Below are 24,992 nucleotides of genomic sequence, written 5' to 3'. Positions count from 1 at the left end.
ACAAATTTTGTATACTTCCCCATTTTTGGTCATCCCTTCTCCAACGTATCAAGGATGATTTTAACAAAATAAAAAGGGGGTGTACAAACAACTTGAAATATATTCCAAAAAGCTGCTTGCAAGTGCCATTTTAGTTGCCCATTTCCAGTATGTCCCTATACAAGCAGTGCAATTTGGGCAATGCTGCTGATTCACATTTTCTCAGATTTGCAAATTTTCTAGTAAACTATACAGAGAGCCTTCACTAATAATATCTTAAGTTCACCCCCCCTTCCCAAGAAATTCTATTCCAAAAACTTAAGAGCCTTGCTGATACTTGTGAAATTCTGTATCACCAAAAACTGACTTTGTTTTCATTAGCCATATACTTAAGAGCATTCTATTATAAAGTCTGCAAAGTTTTGCACCCCCCCCCCCCCCGATGGGGAAAAAATGAAAGCTACTTTATTGGCATATTAGGCAAACATTTTAAACTTATTTGACTTGTTCCTGTTTGCTGCTGTCTTATCTGGCACCACAGTGTATACTCTCTCTCTTCTGAATCCTCAGACTCCAAGAATGACCCCAGACGACAAGCTATTGGCTAATTTCTGTGCACCATTTTAAAGCATGAATTGCAGTTGTAAAGCCTATGTAGGGACTCCTTTTTTTTTTTTTTTTTTTTGTTCCTTTGCTTTTGTTGACCCAGTTGAACTACCCCAGTAAGCAAATGTTAAATAAATGCATCTCCATTTATCTGGTTTACTAAACCCAAATCTTTTCTGTGTAATGCAATGTTTTGGTTTTACTGGCTCAAATAGTAAGAAGAGTCATCTACTTAAATGTTCTGTGAAGATCTGAGACATTGTCTTATGTGGCAGGGGTGATGGACCTTTGAATTTTCTTAGTTTTTGCCATCCCCACTGTTCAATTTTTGACAAATAATTGGGGCTTTTCTCCTTTTCATTTTTTTCTGTAGTCCATCTTCTCACTGCCTTTTTAAAATCCTTTCTTGCTTCATGCCAGCCTACCAGACTCACTCTTATAATCAACTATCAACTACTATAATGGATCACTTTTTGAACAATTGTTCTTTCTATTATTTAAACGTATACCAGACCCAATTTAGAATGGGTTAGTCATTTCCTCTTACAGGGGGGCAATCCTTTACAAAGTCTAATTATAAATCTATACTGTAGTCTGACTGAATTGAAAGTTCACCTTTGCTACCACTGCAACCCCCCCACAAAAAAATGTAGGTTGCTGTTGAGTGTTCTTCCATTGTTTATGAATTCTCATCACATCCTTTTTAATTTATTCTGCTGTGGAGATGCAGCATAACTGAGGAGCAGACGTTGCCAAAATCTTGGCAAATATCCTTATTTAATCTAAAAGAAACTTGAAGTAATACTTCACCTCAAAACTGCAAGTATTTAACTATTTGCCATTTAAATTTGGACCGCATAATACACTCACTTTTGTGTGCACGTTTGTTTAGTTGGCGCACTTGTGTAGTGCTTAAACCAGCACTTGATGTGACGTATGTGACTTAATGTTCCATTTGGTAGGATTTTTCAATGTGGTCATTGACTTTACAGTGAGATTTGCAGCTAATTAAGGTGTCTAAATGAATAAATAACCGATAAAAATGCTTTCATTGCTAACAGACTCGTAATTCACTACATTTAGTGGTCTTCTGGTAATCTCCTTTTGCTAAATGAAGATGTCCCTACCCTAACAGCTCACACAATGGAAGCCTGAATCTTAGCTGATCAGATAGGAGCAAGTCTCCATGCAGCTGGCTAGTTGTATCTGGCTCATCTTGGATATCAGTACCCTACTAGAGTATTTTACTTAGATATTCCTGTGTACTGTTGCCACGCTAAGGCCTTGTACGAATGAGTAACAATACTGTGGCTTGCCAAAGTTTTTTAAAATATGATGTAGCTGCTAGGGAAGCAGCATGGAAAGCATAAAATGTATTGTATGCATATAAAGGGGAGGGCAACAAACCCTTTCATGGCCTTTTAAAATACTTTGTGAAAAAATTCTAAGCAGCAAAGTAAATTGAGCAGACGTTTTTAAAGTGTATCCTTTATTATTCTCCCTTGCTTAAGGATATTGAATTGAGCTATTAATGCTCCACACTGCTACTTTGTTACTGGCAGTGCTGTAAATGAAGCAATATTCTTCACTAGAAATGCGATGGAAAGGTCTCTGTGACAATTATAAGACATGCTAATTTTAAAACCTCTTAAAAGGTAAAATGATGGAGACACTTTTCACTGACGGAACTAAATCTTTCAGATATTTGGATCATTCATTTCTTGCAAAGGTAAGAAGGGACAATCCATGCCTAAACATTTTTCCCAAATGGTCATCTCCGGCCATTACCTTCTGTTATACCTCTCATCGTCTCAGTATTGCCAGCTATGCCAGGAGAAGTAGGGCAGTGGATGTGTAAAATATGCCAGCACAGCTAGCTGGAATTTTGTTAAGAGTTGTACATCTTTCTTGTATATCGAACTAACTTGCAAAGATGCTAGGGTTTGAAAAATATTTGTAAAGTTGCTTATGTTAAAAATGTACCTACAGTATGCCCTGCTGGACAGAAAAAGAAATACAACTATTTAAATGTACGTTTTAACATAGTGTACTGGAAGAGAAGAGGTGTTAACCTCAAACTTTGAAAATAGTTAGAATTACCTGACTTAAGCCATAAGAATGGTATTTCAATCTTACAATTCTCATTGTAGCCGGAGACAAAAAGTCTGCACTAGGAACCTTCCTGCATTGTCATTGTGGTGAACCAATTGCTTCTCTGGAAGGATGGAGGTTTGAAATTTGTTTAGACTTCCAGGAGTTGCAGCAAGTGTGTGTGTGTGTGTGTGTGTGTGTGTGTGTGTGTGTGTGTGTGTGTGTGTGTGTGTGTGTGTTTATTGACACTTGCTAAATCCTAACCGCTTCTAGCCAAGAGGGGAGGCATGGGAACCAAAAGTCAGATGACCAGGTGCATCTGATGTCCTTCTGTAATCCATCACTAAACATATTTTAATACTAGGTGAGACTGAAGTCTCTTAGCACTTTTTTGTATCCTGACAAAGAAGGATCACTCTCCTACTTGATCTTGACTTGCCCTAATAAGTAACCAAGGAATAATACATTTTTATATCAGTCAGGAAAATATAGTGAGATTGGTTAAGTATCTTTTTTTTTCTGTAACAGTGTGAACCTCCTGTCCACCTGTTTTTTTAATATTTCCTGTGATTGAAACTTTGGTGTGAATAATTTAGTATTTTCTTGTTCTTATAAATATATTTAAGCTCTTCATTGGGTTGGTCTTTTAAAGACTATTTTAATATCTGAGAGTACTTTTATAGATTTGGTGATGGCTGTGGTGGCTCCTGAAAGCCTTGCTGTTGGTCAAACTATCATTTGTATTCATATTAATTTAATTATGTGTAGGTGGGTACCCTTGCAAGATCCTTAAGAGTAGCTGGCTTTGGAGTGTCTGGTGGTGCTATAACTACCTTTTTATATTCTTGGCAGAAGGGGGTATAGCTAGTAAATCTGTGCCAGCCTTTCCCAGGTGCATCTCTGAATCAAATCTCAGTGTGTCAGCTGCTTGGAGCAGGACACCAGCACCCTCTCTGTGAACCTGAGCTGTGAGGACTTTGCCTGGAGACACTGAGGACCCAGCCCTACACCCTACAGCTGTGCCAGTGGGGCATCTCCTTGGGGACCTGGAGAGGGACAGAAACCCAGACCCCGGGCTGAGTGCTGTTGAAACAAAATGAAAACTCCAGCAAAGCTAGAACTTCCACTGAGTGACCTCCCAAACCTCTTGTAGCAGAGGCACGTGGGATATATGCAAATGATCCTTATGAACATCAGGTGTTTCAGCTAATTGGCGATTCTGAATGCCCATGACTTGTTTCGTCATTTTAATGGACAATTTCAGGCCAGCAAAGTCAAACATAGCCCTGCGTTTCTTATGCTTAGTCAAACACACTGCTTGTGCTGTGTTGATGGATGAGGTCATAAGGCTGAAATATGCATATCCACAGCTAGTGGGGTGGAGGAACAAAAGGTGGGGGAGCCAGCAAGTGCAAATAACAGTATGCCAGTGTTTGGAGACAACAGGGGTACTAGAGTATCACCAGAGTTTATATCTGATCTTAGTGGATGGAAAACAGGCCACCACTAAGACAGAGAGAGCCTGACATAACCTTTTGTGAAGCCCCCAGTGGTTAGAGGAGCAGTACCTGCTTGGGCAGTCCACTCCAGTCAGAGCTTTAGGAAAGACCCCATTCCAAATGCCTTTGGCCAGGGTTCACCTCGACTGGGATGGTGGAAAAGGATGCAAGAAAGTAGATGTGCGGCACTGTAGTGGGGTAAGCAATGGCAAGGCAGATGGGATCTGAAGACAGGGTATAGATTGATGTATTCCTAGGTAGGCTCATTCCTTGAGCAACATTTCTCAAGGGTCACTTGAAAAACTACCTTGAGTCTTCAAATGGGTGAAAGGGATGCGACTATGTGAGAGGTATTGCCAGCTATGCCGGGAGAAGTAGGGCAGTGGATGTGTAACATGCAGCACAGCTAGCTGGAATTTTGTAAAGAATTGTATGTCATTCATATATAAAACTGATTTGTACAGATGCTTGTGTTTGAAAAATGTAACTGTGTGCCCTGCTGGACAGAAAATTTTAATTTACATGTATTATTGTAACTAGGTCCATTCTCCAGAAGTTTAGAGCTATTCCTTTCCACCTCCAAAATGTATTAAGCTAGGGTAATCTACCCATATAGCCAAGATCACTATTGCACTGATCAATATGATGAACACAGTACAATTGTGTAAGTAAACTTACCATAACGATCCATGTAGAAATGATCACTGCTGCTGTAGCTACTCCCTTCCTCCATCCCCTTTGTTTGTTTGTTTTTTTTTTGTGAGTTTATGCCAGGATGTGGGCATCTTTATTTTTCATAGATTTTGTCCTATCTGGACTCTACCTCCCTCAATGTCGGCATTAAAACTTTGAATTGCTTGTACCCGAACCTTGTTTTTGGTCAGCTCCAGTAGAGCTGAATGTTGGGGCTTGTGAAAGGGCCCTGAAACATTGGAAGCTGGCCAGCTATTGTATCCTATGCAGGATGTAACCCCATATAGTTGAGGCTACTGTGGCTTTGATCATTCAAACATCTACTGTTATGGTAAGTTTGAGGAACAGTTCAGTTGTGTAAATGTTTTGTTTTTTTATTTGGACAGAATCGGATACATGAAGAAAAATAACATTACACCAAACAGATTGGCAATGAATTTCAAAGATCACCTTGTCCAGGTGGCTCTCGGACTGCCCTATAGTTTGCTATGGGGAAACGCCAAGAATATTTCACAAACTTTAGCCGGTTCATTGATTTTTTTTTTTTTTTTAATTCCTCATTTGACATCTATGCAGTTGTGACTGAATTCACTGCATACTTTGCAAGCCGTTATAAGATGGATATGACATCTTGGTCTAGGTTTACTGTTGACACCACATCATTTGTTAGTTTGCCTGCTCTTGGGTTAGAAGACCATCTGTTCTGCCAATGGACAGACCTAATCACGTAAGATGCAGAAGGTTTTACTTAACATAGTGTTGGATCCTCAAAGTCTATCTCTTTCAACAAACCTTCCCTCCTTCCTCTCAGTTGGCCCTTTAATTTGGGGAGACCTCAAACAGTCCCGAGTCTGTGTTAATGGAGCTTAATGTCTACCGTGCTTATCCAATCTGGAGAGAAGAGGCGGTGTGGTGGTGTTTATCAGTGGGAGCTAGAGGAGTCTCAAGTGTCAACTGACTTGTTTGCTAACTAGTCTTGGTGTTGAATTGACATGGGTTGTGGGTAACTGACCTTGTCATGTAATTGAATAAAGTTTGTATAGTTGACTAGTTGATAACCGGTCCCTAAAGACATGGAGTATATGAGCTGCATCACCCACCACCACTTGCTGCCAGTACTGAGCAGTTTATTTGTAACTATGATAAAGTAGAGAATTTTTGTGGTTAGTGTAACTAAATATTGTTTCTAGTCCCAGCACTGGAGATGCCTATAGTTAAGGTAACAACTATGCGTAAGTAATCAAAAGCCTGTTTTTAACATTCACTATTGTAGCATTTCTTGACACATTCACACTTAATGAAGTGTTACCTTAAAATGAGCAATGGTGGTAGTACCTCTTCTTTTTTTTTTTTTTTTTTTTTTATATATACTTGTCCATCTTCTGATTTTCTACCTATACCAGTCGAGACTCAACAAAAGTTACTTTCTGGGCAGTGTTTTTGCCTTTAGATTTCTTGATTTGCTCTAGACTTCTTAAAACCACCTGCATCCATCTTATTAGTGGGTTTTACTGTACAGACTTGTCACTGCCTGCCTTTACGCATTTGGATAAGTTTCCCAGGACTTCCATTATGCTTTTGTATTGGCTGCACTTTATCATACTGCAAAGATTATCCTTTCTCCAAGTCTTGGAGTAAAAATTGTTGCTTTCCATACAAAAACTGTATTGGTAGGGGCTGCAGTTGTCAACTTGTGTTTTGATTTTATAAATATGAAATCTTGACTTGTGGGAACATGGGCAAAATTCTTGGCTAGGCTTGTAAGGGTCTTAAGGCCAGTAAGGGCCAGTAGCATAGAATCTGTCATCCTATGCACCTGTGACTTGCATGATTTCATTAGTTTTCAGCACTATTCCTTGCTTTGTGTGCTAAAAAATTTACCATTTGGTAGCATTTCACATTTAACAGGTTTATTTCATGTTATGCAGTCTGTGGTGGTTTTCATAAAAAAAAAAAAAAAAAAAAAACATTTTGTCCATAATAAAGCTCTGAATTTTGAAGGACCTTGCTGTTGAATCTTTTTTCCATCTCATTTAACAATGCGTGTAATATACCCAACTTGTAACTTATTGAGGTGACTAATACAGCTCATTTTGACTCCAGTTTATCAAGTAAGTATAAAAAGTAAGTCGTCTTTGTTTGTACTACTTTGATCTAAAATACATCCTTTAGACAAAAAAATGAAATCATAATCTGTTGCAGTAGTATAGGATGTATAATTGCAGGTAGCATCAGTAGTGGCGGTAAATACAGAGCTGTATAAATAAAGGCAGGTGACTATAAATTACTGTTGCAACACAATATGCATGATTCAGAGAGCCAGATAAAGTTGCTTAACCAGGAGAGGTTTTAAAAAATGGCTCCATACAGAGCTCAAAGGGTATTGGGTTGAAGTTTTAAAATGTGGCATTGACTGTAGCATGTCCCAGCCTTTAAAGAAATACTGGATCTTGGTTCCATATTTTTGGCAATCCGACTTTTAATCCTGCTTCTACTAGTTGGTAGAACGCTGCATAGTGAATGGGGTATCAGTAGCGCATTGCAGATTTATTTTGTAAACCAAAAAAACAAAAACTCTATAAAGGAAGAGTTTGTTTTTTGTAGCATGATCAATTTAGCATTCACCACAAATTTCAAGATTTAAATGCATCTTATAGTCTGTGGCAATTAGCTGAACTGTTAATGACTACAGGCAGTATGTACTCCCACAGTGCACAAGAATTTCTTACCAAGGGCATTTCTGGCATTGGCAAAGTGTTCGATGTCTGATTCTTGATAAGATATTACAGTTGAATCTAAATGTACTACATATTCTTCCACTGTTTTTAAAGTGATGGACAGACTTTCTTGATGCTAGCGAAACTAGAGCGTGTTTGACATCAGCATTGCATCTGGAAAAAATACACACAGCAAGTACTAATGCATTTTGGGGGCTTTACAGTTTTAGGCTGTTGCAGTCCAATTAATGCCTTTTTCCAGTTATCAGGCAAGTCTGCCAGTTTACATTTACTGGTAGATGGTAAGTTCTGTAAATGTGCATCAGAAATTCTGCTCCCTTAGAGGTGAAGGATGGTGCAGGAAAGAGGAGGGTGACTAGCCAAGTAGTCCAGAACTAGCTGGCATGCATTCTGAATGGGAAAACCATGTCATGGTGTTAACAAAAGGTGCAGGGATTAGGCTTTTTAAGCATCTGTTTCCCATCAGAAAACAAGTGGTAAGGTAAGATCTTTTTACCTTTTGGAAAAAGTACTGTTGTAATAGCAACTAGACACATTTTGCATTATACGAAGTCAGCTGTGCAGGGAAAGTTATGAGGTGGCCAAGAAAGCCGCCATTAGACACTACACTGCAGATGTTAAACTGAGATTGGTGTATGGAGACTTCTTGGGATTATGAATGGTCTGAATAAGAATGCTACAATGAGAACTAAATGGTTTGGAATCCCTGCTAAGGTAGATGCTGCTCATACAAACTTGCATGGCTGCAGCCCTCTGCAGTTTGGGTTTAGCATATGGTACAGAGCCAGTTAAGGGTATATTGCTCACTTGCACACTTTGCAAATTGTGACTTGCACTTCCTCTAGAGGCCAGATAATCACAGGATTATTTGGTAGGTGTTTGAATACAACTAAGCGATGAAACTATTTGTCAGGCTCATTAAAGTGATTTTCTTGTGGAACCAGTTATACTGGTCTAATACAGTGAGGCATCAATCCAAAAATTCTGCAAAATGTGGTGTAGACAAGTAGTCATTTTGTTGCATATTTGAATAGCAGCCCAGATTTTTTTTTATATAGGCAGTAATCACCCCCCCCCCCTTGCCCAAGAAATCAGCTCTTTGTAAGTGCATTACTTTGACGTATACTTGAAGTTCTCTGGGATCACTTGTCTGTATATATATCATACTCTGTAGCTTTTATCAGTCCGATTATCAAGCAAGGTGATTTAAAGACAGCGGGCGGAGAACAAAGTTCCTCAATTGAAAAATAAATCCAACAGCAATGAGGTAACAACACTTTGCTGATACACAGGACTTCTATTAAATAAAATGAGAATAAACCATCGTAAGCACTTTCATATCTACACTGACTCTCCAAAATTAACTACAAATGCTTTAACTGCACAGTGTCTACCTCATTGCTGTTGGATTGTTGTATTCAGAACAAGACCCAGTAAAGGAGCTTGAAAGATTAAAAGTTGCATTTTTAGTGATAAGCAACAATAGACTAACCAAGTTTTCCCCAAAATAGCCCTCCCGATTAAAAGTTGTCCTTTTATACATGTTTGGAATGTACCCCCCCCCCCCTTGGATCTAGTATCTAATCTTTGTTTACACCCAAATGAGTGATGGCAAACTAGATGGGCAATTTTCTTAGTAAATAAAAGTAATAGCAAACCCCCCTTTCTCCCTGCATACTTATGAGTATTGATAACACCCATCAGGTAACTGCAATTTTAATGAAGTGGCAACCAGACTGTTATCCGGATATACTTGTACTCACAAGACACTTCCAGCAGCAGGAGAGACCACAAAAGTACCTCACCAAGAGGATTACTGGCCGCAAACATGTGTCCTATGCAGCCCGATTGAAAAAAAAAAAAAACTCTGGCTGTACTTAGTGGCAAATCGCTTACTCAGAGGTGATCTCTGCCTGACTTGCAAAGCCATGTCCAACTCAGAATTGATGGACATGCTCCACTTAAAGAAATCCAAGTCACTGCGAGCCACGTGCTCTAGCGAGCTAAACCTCGCCACAACAATAAATAGCGCATGCTGGAGGGATAGATCCATGTGGACTCCCCATGCTTTGGAACAAAATTCCAAATTACATCAGGCAAGAGTCCCTCACTAACGCTCTCTCTTCAAGAGAAACCTTGAGTGGATGGGTAACAGAAAATACACCCCTGGGATCACTTCATTGGCTCTGCTTGACACTGAATCAGTTAATCAATGGGGCGGCGAAAGCTGACTCACTCTGGCTAGGCTTATAAATGCCCTCGGGCAGATAGCCTAGTACCTACCTATGAAACTATATGCAAGCTTTTTGTTATGCCCAAACAAGTCAGATCGGGGAACAAATGTATTGGCATAACCGTATGAGACATTTAAGAGACCTTCTGCATAGTGCAATCCACCATTGCTATAATGCATTGATTACTCTGTGCCACTTGTGTGACTATATCGACTTGAGTATGAATTATGTAGTTTTTAAATTACTATTATTGTGTGTTGGAGCTCATGTGAGTATGCCTGTTGCTAAAGTTGAATAAGGTGAACCTTCTGGTTTTTCATCATCCTCTTTCCCCAAAGAGATCTTGAAAAATCCTCAGAGCAGCAACATGCTTCTCCCTGTGTAAAATTCTGTTTGGGATGCATTTCTTCCTTTTCCTTTGTCTGCATCTGCAGCCTCTTGGCCCCAAAATGCGAGGCATGTTTTAAAATTCTAGTAGTTTTTCCCCTAAACTCGCTGGTTTTAGGAGAGCGAGAAGACCAAAATCTGTAAGAGTTGAAGTACTGTTTATAAGGACTACAAGGTGGTCTGTCAGAAGCTGAAGTATTGTATCACCATACAGTGTGGAATAAAAAGCATTCTTAATGTAGAATAATGTAAAGTGAAGGCACATCAGCTACAAGATGTACAATATTGATTTTTGATTGTTAAAGAACTGAGCAATGATTGAACCTCGGCCTTTGCTGCAAAAAAAAAAAAAAAAAAAAATGCACATTTACTGCATGATGAACATTTAATATTTTCAAGAAATGAGAATTTTTCAAGTCTTGCAGAACTTTTGAGCTAGATGAATTTTGCTTGATTTGCATGCAAGAGTTCAGAACTGATTTTAAGTGCACTTTTGACACTGGCAGTATACTCCTAACATTAGTGAATTGCTTTCTAAAAGATGCCACTTTAGTGAGTATAGAACCCAGTAATTCTGGGTACAGGTGTGATTTGTCCTAGAATAGAGCACACCTGTCAGAATTTTTAGAGCCATGACACTTCTCATGAAAGGAACTAAATAGTTTAGTCGGCCCCTGCTGTACAAATCCCTGAACTATAACAAATCCAATGCCTTCAGTACTTGAGATGCCTCCCAGCAAGATGCCGGTTAGGTCTCGTGGCTGAATGGCAATTGGTAACACAATGGACTGTAGGGTGCTAATTTTAGTTAAATATGTTGCAGTTGTTAATGAGCAGAATTGTTTAAACAAATTTTACACTTTTACTGCAGAAGAGAAACTCATCTGCATAGCCAGCCCCTCACATCGAGTAATGGATGCAGAGTTAGTGTCAAATGATCCAACTTCAGTATTTCTGTACACATTTAACTGCCTGCAGCTGTGAGTAAAGCTAATATTTGTGTTTAACTAAGGGAAGTCAAATGATGTGTTTTTTGTGCCATGACTTCTGCTTTGCTTTCTTTAGATGCAGATCGCAAACCCTTTAAGGCAACGTACATTTGGACCTGCATTATAGAGGCACTCCAAAGCCAAGTAGAAGTGAAGCGAAGGAGACATAATTTAAAATGTCATAATAACTGCTTTATTGGCTCCGATGCTGTGGATGTACTCTTCTCTCATCTCATACAAAACAAGTACTTTGGGGATACAGACATTTCTCGTTCCAAAGTGGTGAAAGTTTGTCAGGTTCTGATGGACTGTGGTATTTTTGAGCCTGTTGGAACAAAACTTTTTAGCAAAGATAAGAAAAGAACATTTGAGGACAGCAGCTGCAGTTTGTATAGATTTATAAATTCTGGTTATCACAGTGAAAATGAGAACTCTAATGAATACTGTGATTCTCCATGTTATCAAGGGACAGTTTTCCACGGCACATGCAGAAGGTGAGTGAATCTCTGCAAGGAATTGGAGTAAATGCTCATATCTTGTCTGTAGACCTAGAGCTGTGCTTCATAACTTCAGAACTATCTGAGATGTACATGAAGCTGCAGTTAACTGCTTTGCACACTTATTGCAGGGTATAGCAAATCAATGGCTTCAAGAAACTGGTGGCATTTAAACGTGTGTGTAATTTTTTTAATGTTTTATACACCACTATCTCAGGTCTGGGAGAGGCCCTGCTCCAAGAAGTTAAATGTAGACAAAACATTTATTTGCTTTATTTCTGAAATCCGAGTCCTTCTGATTGTGTAGATTATAGCACATCTGATAAGCAGTATACCAAGCTGCAAGAGTGGTACTAACATTTGGACTTTTATACTTTCCAGGTTGCTATTAACCTGTTAGAAAAATGTGTAATAGTAATATGCATGCTTAGTGCATTCGAGCTTTAAAAGGGTTAATACATTTATTCTGTTCGCACTGCATGAATCTGCACAGCTACAAGAAGCATTTCATTTCTGCTAATGTCATGAAACTTAACAGATATTCATTTCTGCTTATGCCACAAGAAAACATGCAGCTGTTAGAAGCTTTGATAAAGAAAACAATAGATGCTTGAAAGTTTACCGTAGTCAGCATTACTTGTACCAAAGCTAGAAATGTACCTTGAATCTAGACAAAATGTAACACATGTATTAGAACAGTACAATCGAAGAGTTGAAATGGACTAAAGTAAGCCCAAGGCCAGGTTGTTTTTCTCAATGTTTTGCAAAACAGCAGATAATTTAACTTGGTCAGCAATAAGTCTAGCAACATTTTCTGTAGAACATACAGAAAGCTGTGTCTAACTACGTCAGCAATAGAAACATTTTCTGTGTGACAGGAAGAGAACTGTATAAGAATAACATACTAATCACCAGTAATTCAGACAAACCTTGTGCCTACATGCTTGGTCTCCTTGCTGCAAGTAATAAAGGGTAATAGGTTCAAGCAAGGCACCCTTTAATGTGAATTGGTCTTTGAAGTTTTTTCCTTTGACATAACCCTTCCCTTGTCATTTTATAACTTGACACTACAGATCTTTGCTGTCAGAAGAAATATGGCATTGGGCTACCTCCTTGTGTCCTGGTAATTTTGCTAAAAATGGATAGTGCTGCTGGAGAGTGCAGCTTTCTATCCTCTTTATAATGAACTACAAATCTGTCAAATTTCTCCCAAACCCCTCTGGTCCACTGGGTTTTAGCCCATTTGTCTCGACATCTGTTTCCATTTGTATGTGGTTGTGCTATTTGCACACTTCCACTTATTTATGGAATTTAACCAGATGGACATATTTTCAACAGAGATGTTCTCCCATTCAATTCCCGACTGGAGTGCGGGGAGTGCCTTCTGTGTGGAGTCTGCATGTCCTTCCCACGGTTGGGTGGGCATTCGAAAGATATGTGTAAATGGGTGTGCCTTCGTTGAAGGTTGAACATCGAGCTGGCACCTCAGTGTTCATGAAAATCTACTGCCAATCATTAGCAGACTGGAGTTCTGCAGTGGTGACCCCTAACTGGGAAAAGCCGAAAGGCAAACAACAATTGCAACATTTGCTATATGGGGCTTTACCGGATACCTGGCTTATAAGAAATTCTAGGCATTTATGTGGTTCCCCCTCTCTGCCACTGAAATGTTGCATCTGCTTTTCCTAAGTTCAAATCTTTTGTTTAAAGGATTTTCTACAATTTCTCCTCCTGCTGCTACAGTACAACCTGCAGGTATGTTATTGTAGGAGACCAGAAATCTGAGTAAGTACTAAAGTTGTTGTAAGGGAAAACCTGACACTAGCCACTGTCCCAACTGTGTTTCTTTTCTTTTTCTTTTTTTTTTTTTTTTCCCCACCTGTAGGAAGTGTTCAGTTTGGGAATACCCTCCCAAACCAGATACTAGCCTCTTTGCAGCAGTCCTGAGAGGTTCCAACTCCCTAATGCTCAGCCATTTTCCTGCTATTCAAGGGAGTTCAGAGCAGTGAAAAGATTTCAGAAGTGTATTTAATACCTGTTGGATGTGATTTTGCGAGAAGTTGACCACCCAGACCACTTGTCAAACACAAACCAGCATTATGGTCCACATTTTATAAAGAGTACCAAACCACTTGCACTGAATGGCCAAAAGAATGGACTTGCATGTACTAAGTCCAAGATGGTCATTTCTCTGGATATTCCCTTTTTCTCCAAGGTATGGTGATCTTGGAGTTGGTATATGTTTTGGGTGGGGGTGCTTGTCCCCACATCAGGAGGGCTAAAGATGATGAAAGAAGAGTGTTCTTAGATTTGATTTTCTCGTAGATTTTTGGTCTTTCAGCTTGTTAGTGCTCTACATTTCAGTAGGGAGCCCTAAATGCTAAACACTGTAATGACTATCTCTTTGTGTTATCACTAAACATTTCCTAGATATTGGAAGACTTTTTTCTGTACCCTTCTTGGCCTAGGTTGTGACTGAGGGTTATTTTGACCAGCTCACTTACCCTGTTAAATGAAGTTCAGCACATCAAAAGTATGGAAAAGCAGAGCAAGACTATTGCCACTGAGTGCAACGTACCCACCAACCTCCTTTTAACAGAATGCAGGTGAAAGTGCTACATACTGGATTTTTGTAGCAAACTCCAGCAGCAGAAACATTTTAGAGATGCTGTCTGGACCATGAAGGTCTGGCTGGGTAGAGCCCATTTTCAGTGGAGGCCTGGGGAGAAAACCTCCAATACAGTGTACTTTTTAACAAGTGAATTTCAGACATTTCTCATGCAGATGACCATAATTACAAGACTCTATATACTGTAATACAGCCGCAATTTAAGTCTATGTAGTAGTAGTTCTAGCTTTAACTTCTTGCAGTAAATAGACTGATACTGCATAAGGGAAAACATGAAGCTTTTTGTGTTCTCGCACTTCAGTAAAGCATGGCTTGTAAGGAGTTAAAGCTGCGTAATGAAATAAGTTTTGTGTACAGTGTAAGATACCACCACAGTCCTCTTGCTCACTACTACTAACCTATGACAGAGCATGGTATAGGACTAGTTCTGTTTAGGCTGCCTGCTCCATAATTATTTACTTTCCAGATACACCACTGTTGTGCATGGGGTGCATGAGGGATTTAGAGTGGTTGATGGGGGGCAGTTAAAACACCACTTATCTCTCTAAGAGGGTAGTGAGAATGGATGTACTGATTTCAGGAGAAGGAGGGAAAGTTGTTAGGAGTGTGATGTGAGTGGAGGGAAAAAAATGTTGTGATGAGCAATAAGAAGCTTGTAGTTTCACTAAGGTCTCAACCTGGTAATGAGTGTGACCAGGACTGGGTAAAGTATTTGAGCTAGATTGTATAGCTTGGAAGTTTTTTAGTCATGTTTACTTGTGTAGGGATGGTGTTGCAGAGTTTGATAGCAAGTCCCCCTGATTTAATTTGCTTTTGTAATGCTTAATAGAAATTTATCATCAGAACATGGGTCCCTTCTGGGGATATAGGGCAGCATGTTATCTGTCGTTTACCCTGAACAATACTCTGGGTTTAAAAATCAGTTAGTATGCCATAACTAGCTGAGAGTATGTTCTGTAGTTGAGCTCTAGCCAGTTTAGCTGTTTACAGGTTTAGCAGTGAGTTTGCTGTGCAGTTTTGGTAGCAAATTTAGCTGCTTTGTTGTAACGAGGCTAGTTGGGATCAGGATAGGTGATGTGTATAAGGGGGTTGGAAGCAAATGGGATGATGGTTAAGGTTTTTCTTTCTGGTTCTGTAAGGTACTGTTTTGTCCTGTAAAGGGAACCAAGTTTCTGGTGGAAGTTTTTAATTGTTTGAAAAATATGTTGAACAAATTTTAAGATGGTCATTTTATTACATTGCCTAGTAGTTTAATATATGGTACTACCTCAATGTTTTACTATTTGAAGATGTAACCAACAAAGATTTTTGATGGAGATGATGTTTTTGGGTGAAGGGCGCATCTCTTGTTTTTAACTGGATTAAAGGAGTAGGTTTGAATTTTTCAGCCAGGTTTTGCTTTAAGAAAAATTGAGTTATTTCTTGTCCTGGATATTGGGGGGGCTGCATATATTAGTCAAATCATCCTGTGTTTGTACGATTTGCTTGGTGTATGGCATTGTGATATTTGTTTAAAAATTTTAAAGGGGTCCTGGTATAAGGCCCTGAGGGACACTTGTGATAACTGGAAGAGATGTCCTGTTGCCACTGAACTGCTTGTTAACTTTTTGATAACTAAGGAACCATTTAAGGAAGTTGAGAGAGACCTATAGAATTCGGTGAGTAAATGTTGGTATAATAGTGTCTAAAGCTTTGGGTAAGTCTAGGGCCACAATTAATGCTAGGATGCCATTGTTCTCTGCTGATTGATAGTGTTAAGTGAAGGGTGGTGGTTGTGCAGTGGTGGAGTCTGAAAGCCTACTGTGTTTCTGAGAGCAGATTTGATTTTGGCTGATTTAAAAAAAAAAAAAATGTATTTGTGCTCAGCTTCCACAAATTTTTGATGGGAAAAGAGGATTGCAATGGGCTTGTACTTAAACTCTGCTGCCTTTGTGCAAAGGTGATTTTTTTTCCATATGGAGGGAACATATTTTATGGAAATTTGGTCAATATAGAAATGGGAAAAGCAATTGCATCTGCAGCCATTTTTAAGTAATCTGAGGGGAGTTGGTAAGCAGGTATCATGGTTGGCTCTAGCTTATGTACTTATGTAGGAGCTTTTTAATGGTAGAGGATATTTAGTGAGGTTGCTGGTACTGGAAGTATTGATTTGTTTGTGAGGGACAATCCTAGTTTGTATGAAACTGTGGTTAAACTGTGTGCGTGGGAATTGAATCGGTAGCATTGTTGGATATAGGGGGTGGCAAATTGGCCTGGATGTAAGAATGTATGGATGTCCAGAAGAGTTTTGGGTTGCTTTGATTTATTTTGGAGGCTGTTTGCTTGTTGTCTGTGGTATTTTGTCCTATTCCTTAGTTGCCTGAAAAGTTGAAATTCATTTCAATCTGCATTCTAGCAGATTGCAAATGTGAAGTGTGCTTCTGTGGTTACTGGTGGGTCACAAACCCATTGCAGGGCAGATAGTATCATGAGACTGCCTGACTTCCCCACTCCAAAGGAAATTCTGTTCCCCTGTACTGAAAGGTTTTGAGAGTTTGAGGGTATTTGGCATAAAGAAAAAATGTATTGTAATAACCATGTTATCTTGCTTCAAATATTTTACCCTTGTTAAATGTTTCACCTTATTAAAATGAATTTTCAAGGAAATGAAACATTAAAAAGTAAGTTTTTTTTTACTTGACTAGAAAACCTAGGAATTTTATTCCAGATCCATTTTGGCACCAATAACAGACAACCTCATGCTGATCTTGGATCAGATCCCTAAACATTTTCCCCTTAGAAGTGATGCTTTGATTATACTAGAATCTGACTCTCTCTTCTCTTCCAGGAGATAATTGTATGTGCTCCTTAGGTCTCCAAGATGTCTTGTGCATGAGAATCGTAAAAGGCTCCAGGAGGATTCTGTGTTTCTGGATTAAAGATGATGATTACCAATTCCAGCACACTATGGTTGTACTCTATCAGGTCCTTCATGAAGTGCATGTCTGTAGTAGCAGCTCATCTGAAACTGCAATGAGCCAAGGTATTCTAGTAACAGGACTAGTTCTGTGATTGAACAGAGCCATAATTTATGGGGAAATCTATTCCAAGTGTCCTGTCCAGTACACCTCCCCCCATTTCTGATTCGGTCTAATTTATGCAGGTTCTGCTTTTGGCACTTCACTATGTCAGGCCTACCTGTCTTAGGACAAACAAGTAAAAAATGTAGTAGGCCACACAAACTCCAAATGACAACCAGCAGCAAGTGGGTTCAGGTACAAAAGCTGACTCAGTTTATCCAAGAATTTATTCAATAAAACACACAAAAGGTGTAGTCACATAAAAAATCCAAACTGTGTAAACAATATTCCAAGCTCTTTGTCTCTGGCGACTCGGACACTTTTCCTTGGGGGGGGGGGGGGTTAGAAAACTGTTACTGAGCTCAATTTAAACAAACAGATCCAACCCCAATTAACATTGAACCAATGAAATAAAACAATATAATGAATATTCATAAAGTTCATAAAAAATATTCAGCAATCACGGTACAATTTTAACCTCAGAACCCATGTCATGATAAAAAAAAACACATTAAAATGTATAGCAAATATCATGCCAATCCCCAAAAATCATGCCCTTGTCAAAATAGTATAGGTAAAAATGCTATTAATAAACATACATATATACATATAAAATGTAAAATTATATAAATACATGTAAAAAATGTACATCAATTCATTTATCTAATGCTTTTAACTTCAAGAAACAGGCTAAGGATAGAGCATCCTTGATACCCGGTCAGTTTATTGCATTAGTTTTAATCTGCCATAGTGCCTCTTTTTACATGTATACCGTTTTATACAGTTTGGATTTTTATGTGACTACACCTTTCGTGTGTTTTATTGAATAAATCAGCTTTTGTACCTGAACCCACTGCTGCTGTTTTTGTCATTTGGACAAACAAATGACTGCCGTATTCTTTCTTCACAGCTCTTTGTGAGCTTTGGGTCTTAAGGAAGCTTCAATTTTTTTTAATGCTTTCTCATACTAGGTTTCACACTTGGCTTTGAATGGACTGTTCTAGTCCAGTTGTTTCAGTATTTCAATCCTCATTCCTTTTATAGTCGAAATTTCCAGAACTTTGCGTGTCCGTGGTGGTTGGGTCCCACCAACCTTCAGTTTGGGATCCCATTTTACTTGTAGGCACTCTGGCAATCTGTCCCTTTGGATGTCTACTGCAGTGAATAATTTGAATGGAGTCTCCTTGAAAATTGGAGCACTTCCCAGTACCAATATGTCAAGACTCTGAATAACATTTGAGTACAGTAGACAGTCTATTATCTGAACTAATTGGGACCTAGGGTAGTTCAGATAATCAACACGCATTGAACAGGATAAAAAAACTTCTAAAATCTTTTTTTCTGCATGCAGGAAATACAATTTTCAGCTATTACAGTAAAGAATTTTTTCACACATGAGCGGGCTACAGGCTCAAAAACATACACAAGCTAATACATATAATGTTTACTTATTCAGACTTTGATTTTTCCTACCCAAAAACTTTGGAAGACTGTGTTTGGATAATTAGCATTTCTGATAATATACTCTCTGCTCATTGTTGTACTGTTACTTTGTGAAACAAAATACAGCTCAGATAAGACAGCAGGGTTGCAAAGTGAAAATGATCCTCTAGCACAATTTAATTGTACACTGTAGTCCTAGTAGAGTGCAATAAGCACTACTAAAATTTATGCTCCTTTACAAATTTTACTCTTTACAACTTTTTTTTTTTTAATTAAAGCTGCATCTACAGCTATGAGCTTTACTTCCTGGGACTGCAGTGATGGCACATGTCCAAATAAGCCTTTTACAAATAACTTTCTCTCTTAATATGCTAAAACATGAAAAGCATGACTTCAAAATTTCACGAATTACACTACAATTTCTACCCACTCCCCATGATTAGGCAGTTTGTATGTACTCTGCATTTCTAAGCGAGTGATAATTTCTGAAAATGGGGGCCCGTTAAGTGAGAAGGCCAATGATCACTTGAAATCATGGAGTAAATATAGTATATGAAGTATATTTATAAGTGTGCACATTTATCCAAAGTGTCTGACAGCAATCAGATTAATTGTATTACTGTGGCCAATGCATTCTTTTCACTTCTCAGTCTGGCATCTGAGGCATACAAAGTGGCAGCCTTGGAGGTGGAGTGAAAAGAGCACATGTGACAACTTGGAAGTGAACACACATTCTTCAGTCTAATACCAGGGTGCACTGTTTTGGAGGTAGAGGAGTAGACACCATTTTAAGATACAGTTATATGCCCTTGCATAAATTGAACATTAAGCCTGGAACGTGTATTTCTTAATTTTTTTTCCTTGCCAGTAAGCCATAATTGGATTAATAGGCTGGGGAAAAAAGTTTCATTGCACATCTCCTCACCTTTTGGCTGTAATACTATCTCTGAAGAATTAATTCCATCAGGCTGCACTTGGATTCCACCTTGGAGAAACAGCCTGGTAAAGAACACTGCACAGGGGTACTAGCAGAGCTTCAGACCCTGAAATGCTATCTGGATCTCACAGGTTTTGGAATAGCAAAGACAATGCAGTCTCACTAAGATTTGGATGTTTGATACTTAAGGCATGTCCTTGAACCCTTTTTCTGACTTCCTGCCCTAACGAAACTGGACAGGTTTTAGGATTCAAGAGTATGATGGACTCTGCAGTATCCCTTAATGCTGCTGGATCATAACTTTAGTCCCCTTCCCATTGTATAGGAGAGCAGTGTGGTGGACTTTACATCTTACTACTACATTCCTTTAGTAGTTACTGACTTTAGTTATTGGACAAATATCGGGTAGAGGTCAGGCAGGTAGAGGATATGAAGTCAGTGAACTGGTTAAAGACCAAATGTGTAGTCTGACCCAGATATTTCTGGGGTGGGGGAAATGTGCAGTTAAATGGCGATATGACATTGAGGCCAGCAGCAGAGGGGGGTGGTAGCCCCAGACATGCACAGCTAATGAATTGCGCCTCTCTGATACAGGTGGTTACCCACATAGGATTAGCTTCTTCCCAAGAAATTATAAAAACTGAAAAGGAAGACTAGGGTCTGTGTAAAGTTTCATCTGCTCATTCCTAATACCTGCAGTCAAGAAGTAGTCATGGGTAGAGCAACTTAAGCAGAGATGGTCTCTTTTTCTCAGAGGTTTGTACAAGTGCAAGTTGGTGAAAGTGTATTTCTGCTCACCCCAGTACTCCAGGAAGGTAAATCGGTACTGAACGTGTGCAGTCCTCCTCGCCCTTTCCCAGCCTTTGCACTATTTCCTGCTAAAGAGGCTTTAATGAAATCGGCTGACTTTAGAAATGGGGCTAAGAAATTATAATGCCACAAAGTTCCTGAGCATATCTGTTTTTAGAAATGCCTCCCGTTCTACTGCACCAGACAGAAGAGATGGAAAACTACTTCAGCTTCTGTTTGTATAGAATCTGAGAGTTCCCAAACAGGAATGAGATAGGGTAATATTTATCCGACTGTTCATATCCACTACTTGCCAAAACGAACAAAGTTAAGATTAACCAAATTACGAATGACGGCTGCAGACCTCCTTCCTCTGCTGATGCTGAATGTTCTGCTGATCTAGGATCTGAAATTTCTGTGCACACCTGCCCACCAAGTTTGTGGGTACTTCCTGCTTTTGAGGTTGGGGCAGGAGCACTACTGGTTTACCACCTCCCATTCTGTTCTGTGCCCAGTATTCACTCTGCTTAGAGCAAGGGGGATTCACATTTACTATCTTAAGGCAATTTCTTGATTTGGGCACCCAGCCTAGAGTATGTGCAAAGGGTTAGCTGCTTAACCAAAATTTTCCTAGAATTTGCTAAAAACTTGCTTTGCAACAACTACCTTAAACTTATTCCTAAGGGCCCTTTATCCATATGGATATGATGGCATACCCCTCAACTGTACAGATTTTTGCAGAATTCCCAGATTTCTGGCTCGTATATTTTGGTCTGTTCCTCCTGAAATTTGTGGTTTTCTGGCAAATCACTGGGATGATCTGAGGACTGAAGCCAATAAATAATGGCATACATTTCAGTTTGACTTCAAATCCTTCAGAAAATGTATGTTAAAACAAACCCTGTTAGTCTAGCAACTTTCTAAGTTTATAAGAGCAATATTTAAAATATGTCCCTATTTTTGGTCTTGTCCCCTCATTGTCCAGATTTCTTGCATTAAGAATTTGAGCGGTATGTATGATTGCTAGGTTATTCATAAAAGTACCTGGTAGGGTTGCATATCCCTTGAAAGGTGCACTAATAGCTCAAGAACCTGAGAGCGCCACCAGCACCCCTTGGTGTAACGGTTCTGATTCCTTCCATACTGAGAATTCAGTTGCAGACCTACCAGGCATTATCCAACCTTGGAATGTCATTTGCGACCCAAGGCATTGCTCATTTCCCTGACAGCATGCTTAACATCTAGCTTGAGGGCATGTTGCCTACTTGGAGGACTAAGTCAGGTTGATTTCAGTAAAGGCCCAAGGTGGATGGGATGACTTTAGTGTTGGGCCAATGCATTACTAGAAAGTTGCTGGCCTTCCAGACATTTTAAAATGGTGTGGAAACCATCCTACTGAAAGTAGTAACCGAACTCTGTGGCTGTGCAGTTCATAAACAAATAGAACTCCATTACTGCTTGAACCCATATCCCAGGTTATCATACCTACCTGCATAGTTGGCAAAGCCTGCACCTCATCAGACCAGAATTGCATGGAGGACAATTGCAGCAGATTATCCTGCATTCTCCTCAAAGTTGAGATTGGAGGATAAAGTTTTACAAGGCTGGATGTGGTGATGGAGAAACTCCGAGATGGACCAGTTTACTTCACAAGAAACTTAGCAGCTGTAGAAGCTGTATGCCCTATTCCCAAGCAAGGGACTCTGGAAGGGCATGCCTTTTTCTTCCCATGAACAAGGCGTCTCCTTTACATGTTTCCTCCCCCCTTATTTACTTTTTCAAGGGTGCTTTAAAAGTGAATGGAAGTACCAGTTTGGCTGAAATAGTCCTTGGATTCTCAACTAGCTCTGAGCAAGGAGACACCACATTTCATTTGGCAAAGTTTGCACCCTGCCAACGCAACAAAACTGGATACAACTGTGTCCCAAGCTCAAGTCTCAGGTTGGTGATACAAATAGTTTCGGTGTAATACCTAACAGACCACTTTTTCAGAAGAGCCTTCTATCCTAAAAGATGCCAGAAATCCAAGCATTAAAATCTGTCTGGCCAAATGGAAAAAAATAGGTTCTCCCGATGCAGTAGGCAAGATGCACCTAAAAGGGTGGGGAGGGGGCTAGCATAATGGTTTACGTGTTCACCTTACAGACACAAGGTGCAGGGTTCTATTCTCACATGGGGTAATTGGCTAGGCTTTAAAACAAAATGGCCCACAGAGGCAGTTAGCCTAGTACTAATCTATGAACCTAAGTCTTGCATAGTACTTAAATGTTGCATAGTGGGATACCTTTTATACTTGTGAAGATTCACTTTTTCAGGTATTGCAGATTGCACTTCCATTAATTTCTTCTTGCTGTGTAGCCAGTGTAGGTTTTGAAGAGGGTCCTGCACTTCAGTCTCACAGGAAACCTGCTCCACCTTCTTTAGGTATGAATTTTAGTTGACCCTGGCCCCTGTTGAATGCATTTGGTGCCCCTTAAGGTTAACCTAGGCAACTGGTGACTGTTGTAGTCGGCGTTGCAAGCCCTACAGTATAAAGAGATGTAATCAAACGTGTCCCTTTTTATAGATGGTCTCCCACTCTCTTTTTTTATTCAAACCATACAGCTCACCAGTATTCTGCCCTACTTCACAACTCAAAGGAAGAAAGTATAACATTTAATGGATGTGGCTAGAGATTGGATGCTGTACAGGAAGAAACAAGTACTTCAATCTGACCAACACTTCTGACAGGAAAGAAGGGCAGGCCAGTGTCAAACCACAATCTTATTGATTAATTGCATTGTAGGAATGGCAGAAAAATTACTAAAGAACCAGTAAAAACAAGGGACACTCTCCGCTACTAGACAACCACAACAGCAATTTCTGCTAAATATCCAAGAAATAGCCACATGGGCCACTAGCTGTACTTTCTACAAACCTTTAACAAAGACATCCTATCCAGGGACAGGTAACAGGCTCTGCACCTCTCATTCAAGTGGTAGGTTACCAAATTGCTACTCTTACTCTTGGTAAAGAATGATACTGCAGCAGTGATCCTTTTGTAGAGAATGCAGTGAGATACTGCAGCAGTGATCCTTTTGTAGAGAATGCAGTGAGAGTACTCACTATAACGCACAACCTTCAAATATAAGGTTTAATTGCTGCTGGATAGGCTGTTGCCCATAAAGGATATTGCCTTTTTAAACTTTAGATAGAATTATCTTTCTACCCAGTTACTACAGATCACCCCACACACTAAAAAGCTTCTGCTGGTACTTCTCTCTCTCCCACTTTTGGGTGATGGTTCTGGTTCTTGCCTCCTTTGCTGCTTAAGGTTTTGCATAATACCTTTTTGACCCAAAAGTTGAGACTGTTGTAGTGTGAGTTTAGCATAACTTGAGAATGATGACCTTGACTTCCCCTACAGGGTGTATGTCTTACCAACCCTCTGTCACCCTTGAGTGATTGCCTGCTATATGCATCTCTCTCATTTTAAAACTTTTCCACTTTATACCATTTCCCCTTGTGTGGAGGGGAGGCTAAAAACTTTGTGCTAGTTATTCATTGGTTTGGCAGTAGGAACACTCCCTCCTACACGAGGAATAGGCTGTCTGAACACAGAAGCCCTATAAAAGTTAAGTTGTTCAAATGTGTGGGTTGGAGGGAGAAAACTAGCTGTTGACCTCTGTGCATAAATCAAATCTGCATAAATCAATTAGTAAAATGAAGTGGCGAGTGTTGTTCGTCCGGTCAGGATAAAACAGGCTTAACAGTTGTGGGTTCAGTTCAAACAGCTTTATTACATACAAACACGCACATAAGGATTGAGCCTTGGTAACTTAAACCTTATAAACTTGACTACTGCACTCCTACATGTTAACACTCTGGCTGTTCCTTCAAAATGGTGCTGCTGCCTGCATGTGCCCTCACAGAAATGCTTCTTAAAGTTACAACACACACTCTGTTCTGCATTCTCCCTCTTTTGAGAAGTTGTCATGCACAGTAATAATGACAACAATCATTGACATGCAGTTGTACAGAAATAATCCTTTCATTTGTAATTAGTTCTGTATAACTGCATGTCAAATGGTCATTTCCAGCTTTCTGCGTATTTTACACTGTCTGGAAATGCATCTTGATTGTGTGGCATTCAGGGGCATTATCGGGAATGGGTACTGAGATAATTAGTTCTGTATAACTGCATGTCAAATGGTCATTTCCAGCTTGCTGCGTATTTTACACTATGTCTGGAAATGCATCTTGATTGTGTGGCATTCAGGGGCATTATCGGGAATGGGTACTGAGAGATTTCCTTCAATAGGAACATTGTCTGGATTTCTCTGAGATCTAGAGTCTGTATCACCAGTATGATGCTGTGATATCAACTTGGACACTGGAAGATGCCTGTGATTTCTACTGTATTCTGTACCCTCAGATTCCACT

General features: G+C 39.5%; 1 protein-coding gene across 1 annotated transcript in view; it reads left to right on the top strand.

Annotated features, from left to right (window-relative positions):
- The window catches only part of DEPDC7 (DEP domain containing 7), a 317,686-nt gene that overhangs the window by 82,624 nt on the left and 210,070 nt on the right, over window positions 1-24,992 (top strand). Inside the window, exon 2 of the mRNA XM_044058996.1 lies at window positions 11,293-11,710. Within this exon, the coding sequence (XP_043914931.1) occupies window positions 11,293-11,710 (418 nt within the window). The remainder of the gene's footprint in view (window positions 1-11,292; window positions 11,711-24,992) is intronic.

Source organism: Protopterus annectens, chromosome 17.part0, assembly GCF_019279795.1.
Source record: "Protopterus annectens isolate FY-2018-M chromosome 17.part0, PAN1.0, whole genome shotgun sequence".
Lineage (NCBI taxonomy): Eukaryota > Metazoa > Chordata > Ceratodontiformes > Protopteridae > Protopterus > Protopterus annectens.
This window is presented reverse-complemented; position numbering and strand designations above follow the sequence as displayed.